The sequence below is a fragment of the Colobus angolensis genome, unplaced genomic scaffold (genome assembly GCF_000951035.1).
Source record: "Colobus angolensis palliatus isolate OR3802 unplaced genomic scaffold, Cang.pa_1.0 Scaffold21, whole genome shotgun sequence".
In the NCBI taxonomy this organism is placed as follows: Eukaryota; Metazoa; Chordata; class Mammalia; order Primates; family Cercopithecidae; genus Colobus; species Colobus angolensis.
In genome coordinates, this window is record NW_012115266.1 from 5,991,587 (window position 1) to 6,000,492 (window position 8,906).

General features: G+C 52.8%; 1 protein-coding gene across 3 annotated transcripts in view; it reads right to left on the reverse strand.

The window, feature by feature from the left end:
* Positions 1–5,210, reverse strand: part of STIP1 (stress-induced phosphoprotein 1) — a 26,383-nt gene extending 21,173 nt beyond the window's left edge. For 2 of the 3 annotated variants that reach the window (XM_011942612.1, XM_011942611.1), the window contains exon 1: positions 4,222–4,371. In XM_011942612.1, coding sequence (XP_011798002.1) covers positions 4,222–4,230 — 9 coding nt within the window. In that variant the 5' untranslated portion in view covers positions 4,231–4,371. Of the gene's footprint in view, positions 1–4,221; positions 4,372–4,516 lie in introns of those variants that run through there. The other variant, XM_011942610.1, reaches the window with a different exon arrangement.
* Positions 5,211–8,906: the final 3,696 nt, after the last annotated feature.

Below are 8,906 nucleotides of genomic sequence, written 5' to 3' on the forward strand. Positions count from 1 at the left end.
CCAAGGCGGGTGGATCACCTGAGGTCAGGAGTTCGAGACCAGCCTGGCCAACATGGTGAAACCCCGTCTCTACTAAAAATACAAAAATTAGCCCGATGTGGTGGTGCATGCCTGCAGTCCCAGCTACCCAGCAGTCTGAGGCAGGAGAATCACTTGAACCTGGGAGTCGGAGGTTGCAGTGAGCTGAGATCGCGTCACTGCATTCTCACCTGGGGGACAGAGTGAGACTCTATCTGGACAAAAAAAAAAAAAAAAAAGAGAAATGATTTTGGAATCCTGAAATAGAGAGATCAGGAACTTCCATCAATCAGAGATCTTACAGAGGCACAGGCAGAAGGAACCTGCCAAATTAAGCAAACAAGGGATAAAAAATCCTAGAGCCCAAGTCGGAGGCCAGAACACAAAGGGTTAACAAAACTTAAGTGGGGTCAAGAGGCAGCTGGTGAAGTTTCTGCCTATGCTTTAAAAAAGCATTTTTCAAACATAGTACTGATCAGCAGTGGGTCAGGAAATCAATTTTGTAGGTCATGATCAGCATTTTAAGAGACCAAGTGGGACAAAAAATACCAGCACACAGGGCACATAACAGTAAACACTGTTTTACTGAATGTGTTACATGGCTGTATGCCTGTGTTGGGTTAAACGTAAGAAGTGTATCATTGCGGGATTTATTTGAAAGGCCCCTATTGAAAAAAAGACAAGCTTGAACATTCAAAATCTGTCCAACTTGTTTTTTTTTTGGAGACAGACTCTCGCTGTCATCCAGGCTGGAGGGCAGTGGAGCAATGTCCACTCGCTGCAACCTCCACCAGCCGGCTTCAAGCAACTGTCCTGCCTCAGCCTCCCACATAGCTGGGACCACAGGTGCGTGCCACGATGCCCACCAAAATTTTTTTTTTTTTGAGAGACAGTCTCGCTGTCACCCAGGCTGGAGTGCAGTGGTGCAATCTCGGCTCACTGCAAGGTCCGCCTCCTGGGTTCAAGCGATTCTCCTGCCTCAGCCTCCCAAGTAGCTGGGACTACAGGAGTATGCCACCACGCCCAGCTAATTTTTGTATTTTTAAAAAATAGAGACAAGGTTTCACCATATTGGCCAGGCTGGTTTCGAACTCCTGACCTCATGATCCACCCGCCTTGGCCTCCCAAAGTGCTGGGATTACAGGTGTGAGCCACCGCCCCTGGGGCGATTTCTTTTTTTAAATTTTTTAAATTTTTACTACAGATGGGGTTTCACAATGCTGGACAGGTTGGTCTCAACCTGACCTCATGATCCACCCACCTCCGCCTCCCAAAGTGCTGGGATTACAAGTGTCAGCCACCGCACCCAGACCAACTTGAGTATTTTCTAAACTGAAATACAAACCTCACAGTTGAAAATGAAAACAAAATCTTGTTTATTTTCAGGAATGGCTTCCAGATGGTGGGCTCAAACACACCTCGGGTTAAATGCCACGTCATCTGTACAGTTGCCATGTCAGTTTGCTGTCCTAAGTCAAATATTCATTCACCATCTATCTACCTGCACATACACTTCTATCATGGGTGGTGGTGATTTAAAAACAAACATTTTAAGACCAGGCAAAGTGACTCACGCTTGTAATTCTAGTGCTAATGCAGTGGGAGGCCAAGGCTGAAGGATAGCTTGAGCCCAGAAATTCGAGACCAGCCTGGGAAACATAGCAAAACCCTGTCTCTACAAAAAAATGTAAAATTAGCCAGTTGTGGGCCGGGCGCGGTGGCTCAAGCCTGTAATCCCAGCACTTTGGGAGAACGAGACGGGCGGATCACGAGCTCAGGAGATCGAGATCATCCTGGCTAACACGGTGAAACCCCGTCTCTACTTAAAAAATACAAAAAACGGCCGGGCGCGGTGGCTCAAGCCTGTAATCCCACCACTTTGGGAGGCCGAGACGGGCGGATTACTGGAGACCAGAAATTCGAGACCAGCCTGGGAAACATAGCAAAACCCTGTCTCTACAAAAAAATGTAAAATTAGCCAGTTGTGGGCCGGGCGCGGTGGCTCAAGCCTGTAATCCCAGCACTTTGGGAGAACGAGACGGGCGGATCACGAGGTCAGGAGATCGACACCATCCTGGCTAACACTGTGAAACCCCGTCTCTACTAAAAAATACAAAAAACTAGCCGGGCGAGGTGGCGGGCGCCTGTAGTCCCAGCTACTTGGGAGGCTGAGGCAGGAGAATGGTGTAAACCCGGGAGGCGGAGCTTGCAGTGAGCTGAGACCCGGCCACTGCACTCCAGCCCGGGCGACAGAGCGAGACTCCGTCTCAAAAAAAAAAAAAAAATTAGCCAGTTGTGGTGGCGTGTGGTTAGCTACTCAGGAGGCTGAGGCAGGAGGATCGCTTGAGGCCAGGAATTTGATGCTGCAGTGAACTATGATCTCACCAGCGCACTTGAGCCTGGGCCACAGAACCAGACCCTGTCTCTAAAAAATAAAAAATAAATTTGTTACAGCAAAAAGAGGTCCTTTCTCTTTTTTTCAAGACGGAGTCTCACTCTGTTGCCCAGACTAGTGTGGTGGCACAATCACAGCTCACTGCAACCTACGCCTCCCGGGGTGAAGCGATTCCCCTGCCTCAGCCTCCCCAGTAGCTGGGATTACTGGCGTGCGCCACCATGCCCCACTAATTTTTGTACTTTTAGTATAGAGGGGGTTTCACCATGTTGGCCAGGCTGGTCTCGAACTCCTGACCTCTGGTGATTTGCCCGCTTTGGCTTCCCAAAGTGCTGGGGATTATACGTGTGAGCCACTGCACCCAGCTGAGATCCTTTCTTAAAAGTAAAAGAGCAATGTCTTATTCCAGAAATTTTTTCCTCACCTATACTACAGCCCATTCAATCCTACATACAACTGAAGTATTACATGGGCACAAAAAGTTTATTAACTTCATTTCCACTCTTTTTAATACAGCAAGGAAGCTCGAGCTTTGCCTCGAGCAGCAACTGCTACAAGAGACCAAAGGCTCAGCTCTGTAACTCACACCAAAAAAAGGGTGGTAGTCACTAGTCCATCGAGATGTCTTATTTAAGGGGAGCGTGTGGGCGATGTTAGTTTTATGGACCTGAAGTAAGAACCAAATACCAGGTATAGTTTCAGAATTGTCACCCCCAAGTGTTATGGGACGGGAGCGACGAGGGTAGTACTCTCGAGCGGATGATTTCTCAGATGTTGGTAGAGGTTTCTCGGAGGTTGTTTTGTCCTTTTTCTTCCGATGAATCATTACAGCTCAATGACAGCTTCCAATGGAACAAAATCTCTAGGCCTTTCACAACCACAAGCTACTAAGGACATAACCAAGTCACTGAAAGGAAGCAGCAGCCGCTTCAAACTCTGCCCCCCAAATGCTCAAGAGAGGCCCATAACTTCTAGCGGTTAATCTCTGCAAATTGTCTACAACCGTCCCAGTGTAGCCAGAAATCCACTTTTCGGACCCACCTTTCGGAAGCGTCGGTCCTCGGTCACTCGACAATCACACACACGCATACAAAAAGAGGGGGAGGGGCCGCAATACATTTGTAAACCACTGTCAGAGATGGAATTCGTTCCAAGGACTTTTGCGGCACCCTTCCCTTTACTGCATCAGCTACACTCGGTCTGCGGCTCCTCAAATCCCCGCTCAACGCTCTCCCACCCTCACATTCTCGGATGCAGAAGAATAAGATTTGCCCCAACTGGATCCCAAGCTGCTAAGACCCTGGGTTACTCCCAGTGTATTCCCGTCCCCGCTCCCTGGATCCGTCCAAGTTCCTCATGGCTAAGTCCCGAGCGGTTTCTCCGTCGGCTGTCTCAGATCTCCCGGAGCGCTACCTCGCGGGTGCCGACCCCGGCCCCTGGCCCAACTCCACCCCGCCCTCTGCGGCCCGCACCCTCCCCAGAATCGCCCGCAGCAGCCCCTTTGGGACGCCTTCAGGACCTGGTCGCGGCCCCTCTTCCCGCCGCCGGCCGGACTCACCCAAGCTGTGGCCTCCTCCCGGCCCTCCTCGCCCAACCAAGGGGCGATGGGCGCTACCCGCGGCCGGCCTCACTACAGATCCCGCTCCCGCCCGCCGCCCGCGCCCCTCGCCTCCCCGCCGCCGCCCCGTCCGGCCCCAGCACCCAGCTCCGGTCGCCTAGATCCGGCACCCGCCCCGCCCCCTACCGTGGCCGGACCTCCGCCGGTCCCCGAGCGGTCTCGGGGCCTCAGCCCGCCCCTCCCCCTTCACCTGCTCCATAGCGCAGCGCGGCCCGGAACCCCGTTGAATCGAATCCGTCCGCTCCGCGATCCCAACCGCACGCGCCGCCTTCTGGAACCTACTAGAAGCTGCCGGGACCCCGGCTCCCGCCCCTTCCTCGCCTGCTAACTGGTCGAGTACTTCTAGGGGGCTCTCTGTGCTGCTCTACTACTGGTTTGAGGTCCAGCCCATCATCTCCACTTCCCTCTCATTGGACAGCGGGGAGTGATTCCCTGAACCCTGCCTCCCCCGCACCTCAGGATTGGACGCCCCTCTATAAACCCACCCATCTCAGGCTGCACGAACGGAGGGAGGAGCGGACTTCTGCGACGCAGATTGGTCTTTTGCTTTGCCAATCATAGCCGCGCTGGCCGCGCCCATTGGTTCCGTTCGTTCTGGAAATTTCCACCTCTCCCATTGGGCGGCCGGACTCCATGTCGGAACCGCCTTCAGAATGAGAGCGATTCCAATTGGGCGGAGGGTTGCCAACCCTTTGCGCTGATTGGCTTAAATCGCTGCCTTTCAAAAGGCCGGGTTTCGCCCCGCCCGTGGCGTATGGCAATCCTGGCCGTAGTCCGGTGCTGTAGCTGTGTCTCCGGCGGCTGCAGTGGCTCTGGGTTACTTTCCATCTGGATCCCTAGTGCCGCGAGTTCCAGGCGGTCCCCGGGATCGCCAGCGGCACAGGGCCCCAGCCCTTCGCCCGCTCACCGAGATAGAGATCCTAGCCGGTGGGCGCTGCCTGGTCCTCGACCGCCAGTTGCGCGTGTTGTTTGGCGCTGCGGCCTCGGCCTGGCCCTCCTGCATTCTGGCTGTTAGGTTCTGAATGTTCCAGAAATGCCACGTGACCGCGAGGGCGCTTGGGCTTGGGCTGGACAGGCAGGGGATCTCATCGCTGCGGGCGCGGCTGTTCCGCTGGGCGTCCTCAGTGGAACCGCACACCCTCTCTGAGTCGTTTGGTCCTGTAGGGCCGAGGGGAATTCGTGCGGTGTTCAGCACGCGGGAAGCACTTAGCGAAAGGGAGCTGTCCCCCAGCCCTCGTGAGTCCGATGTAAAGGAGTGAAAGAGACGAAGAGCTGAATCAGGTAGTTAACCGCCTATGAGCTGGCGAGCTGTGGCCTGGTAGTGCCTCAAATCCCAGCCCCAGAAGTCATAGGCAGGGCAGGCACCCCAAAGCGTGGGGAAGAGATGCACCTGCGGAGTGAAAATGCTGCTATTGCTTCTAGAGTCAGCTGTGGTTCCTGGAACAAAGGAGCCGCATGACTCGGGTCTGGCGATGGTCTTGGGCTCTGCAGTGTCCTCATCCTTCCCCCTCTCTGGGTAATGCCATCTTCCCAGGGTTTAAAGTGTGTCCTCTCTGCCAATAGCTTGTCTCCACAGCCTCACTTTAATCCCACCTGCCCCACCCATTTTGGACACTGCAGCCAAGTTGCCGCAGACCTGCAAACCTGGTAATCCCTTACTTGAAAATGCTGAAGGCTTTAGGGTGGGGTTCAGGGCCTGTGTAATCTAACCGCCTACTTTTTTTTTTTTTTTTTTTTGAGACGGAGTTGAGTCTCACTGTCTCCCAGGCTGAAGTGCAGTGGCGCCATCACAGCTCGCTGCAGTCCCGACCTCCTGAGCTCAAGCCATCCTCCCACCTCAGCCTCTCAAGTACCTGGGCATCACTACGCCTAGCTAATTTTTCTATTTTTTTGTATAGACGGATTTCTTCGTGTTGTCCAGGCTGGTCTTAAACTCTCGCTCTGTCTCAGGCTAGAGTGCAGTGGGTCGATCTCGGCTCCCTGCAACCTCTGCTTCCCCGGTTCAAGCAATTATCCTGCCTCAGTCTCCCAAGTAGCTAGGATTACATGTGTGCGCTACCACGCCCGGCTAATTTTTTAAGTTTTAGTAGAGATGGGGTTTCACCATGTTGACCAGGCTCGTCTCAAACTCCTGACCTCAAGTAATCCACCCGCCTCGGCCTCCCAAAGTGCTGGGTTTACAGACCCAGCACTGCGCCCTGTGGTTTTGCATTTTTGATAGTGAGGCATGGTGAGAAAAGACTTGAAGAAAGCAAGGGAGTGAGATCTTTGGAAATGTGGGAGAGAACCTTGCAGGCCCATGGAACAGCCAGTGCAAAGGCCCTGGGATGGGAGCTGCCTCGGGGTAGCCAAGATGGCAGGAGGCACAGCTGCCGAGAGGAAGCAGGGGCCAGGTCCTGCAGGGTTAGAGGTCATTGCCACTCCCGAACACATTGGCAGGTTTTGAGCAGAGGAGTGTCATGCTCTTACGTTTTCTTAGGATCCCTCTGGCTGCTGTGTGGAGGAAGAGGGGAGAGTGAGAGCAGGGTTACCTCTTAGGAGGCTGTGGCAGTAATACCAGGGAGCCAGAATGGGAGCAGGGGAGGGGACAGGAATTGGATTCTGGATGCATTTTGGAGGTAGCATGAAGGAAAGCGGGGTCAAGGGTTCCTCTGAGGCCTTGGCATCCTGTCTCATTCATCTACATGCAATCTGTCAAGGACACTTTTCATTTCTTCTTGGCACTGTCTCCAGGCCACCACACTGGTGCCCACCTGACCAGGAGTGGCCTTTCCAGGCCTTCCATCTTCTCCCCAGCAGCTTCTCTCCGAGTGGCCAGGTCCCATTTCCCATACACCTTTTTTTAGAGTGTGTTGCACTGCTCTGGGTGCAGAGCTGTAGCAGTGACCAGGGCAGCCCCAGATGAAGCTTCTGCTCACAGGGACCTTTTCTACTGAAAGATGATCCCTAAACTCTCAGCTGTGTGATGTTAAGCAGTTTGCACAACCTCTCTGTACTTCAGTTGCCTCCATCTTCAAGTGGGGATTAAAAAGTGTTGACATCATAGTGGTTGTGAGGATTACATGATTTGTTATTTATAAAGCACTTAGAACTTGTCAAGAAAAGGGCCTGTGGATCTCCTGAGGTCAGGAGTTCGAGACCACCCTGGCCAACATGGAGAAACCTCGTCTCTGCTAAAAATACAAAAACTAACCAGGCTTGGTGGTGCACTCCTGTAGTCCCAGCTACTAGGTGGGCTGAGGCAGGAGAACCACTTGAACCCGGGAAGTGAAGGTTGCTGTCAGCCAAGATTATGCCACTGCACTCCAGTCTGGGCAACAGAGCAAGACTCTGTCTCCAAAGAAAAAAAAATCAGTGCCTGGGCCGGGCGCGGTGGCTCAAGCCTGTAATCCCAGCACTTTGGGAGGCCGAGACGAGCGGATCACCAGGTCAGGAGATCGAGACCATCCTGGCTAATACGGTGAAACCCCGTCTCTACTAAAAAATACAAAAAACTAGCCGGGCGAGGTGGTGGGCGCCTGTAGTCCCAGCTACTCGGGAGGCTGAGGCAGGAGAATGGTGTAAACCCGGGAGGCGGAGCTTGCAGTGAGCTGAGATCCAGCCACTGCACTCCAGCCTGGGCGACAGAGCGAGACTTTGTCTCAAAACAAAAACAAAAACAAAAAAAAACAGTGCCTGGCTACAGAATAAGAACTACACAGATTTATTAAATCAAAATCAGTGCACAAATGATAATTCTCAAGAGTGAATGCTACAGAGAACACAAAAGGCAAGGCACAGAGAGATGACCTGGGTGGCAGGGAAGGAAAGCACTCCCAGAGGTGAGTGGTTAGTGAAGGCCTGTCAGAGATGGAGCGAGGAGAAGCTTAGGGGGCACAGGGGACCACACAGGCAACAGAGGATGCAAAGGTCCTGAGGCCAGGGCAAATTCAGAATTTTTTTTTTTTTTTAAGATGGAATCTCGCTCTGTCACCCAGGCTGGAGTGCAGCGGTGCGATCTCGGCTCACTGCCACCTCTGCCTCCTGGGTGCAAGCAATTCTCTGCCTCAGCCTCCTGAGTAGCTGGGATTGCAGGCACCCACCACCACGCCCGGCTAATTTTTGTGTTTTCAGTAGAGACAGGGTTTCACCGTCTTGGCCAGGCTGGTCTTGAATTGCTGGCCTCATTATCCACCTGCCTCAGCCTCCCAAAGTGCTGGGATTACAGGTGTGAGCCACCATGCCGGCCCAGAATTCTCTTTATCTTTTTTGAGGGGGTGGGGGATGGAGTCTCACTCTTGTCGTCCAGGTTGGAGTGCAGTAGCACGATCTTGGCTCACTGCAACCTCTGCCTCCCGGGTTCACGCGATTCTGCCTCAGCCTCCTGAGTAGCTGGGATTATAGGTGTCCACCACCACGCCCGGCTAATTTTTTTTTTTTTTTGTATTTTTAGTAGAGATGGTGTTTTACCATGTTGGCCAGGCTGGTCTCAAACTCATTACCTCTAGTGATCCACCTGCCCCCGCCTGCCAAAGTGCTGGGATTACACAGATGTGAGCCACTACGCCTGGCCCTGGCCCAGAATTTTCAAGAAATCTAAGGAAGCCGTTTTTGTGCTCTAAGTGTCCTTGACTGTAAGGTAGGGAGGATGAAGTGCCCTTGACTTCCCAAGGTTACTATGCAGAGTGAACAATATAATCCTCCCGGGTTGGACTTAAGTCTTGTCAGACCTGAAGCTTATGACAACTTGAGAGCTCACTTTGAGAGAAGAAACACACAAAAAGTGAAGTGTGTGGCTTTTTTAGAAGGAGCACGAATGGGGTCCCCGATGTTTAAGCTGCTTTAGTGTTACAGTAAAGCCACCTCTCAATACCCAGAAGTGTTAGCTCTTATAAC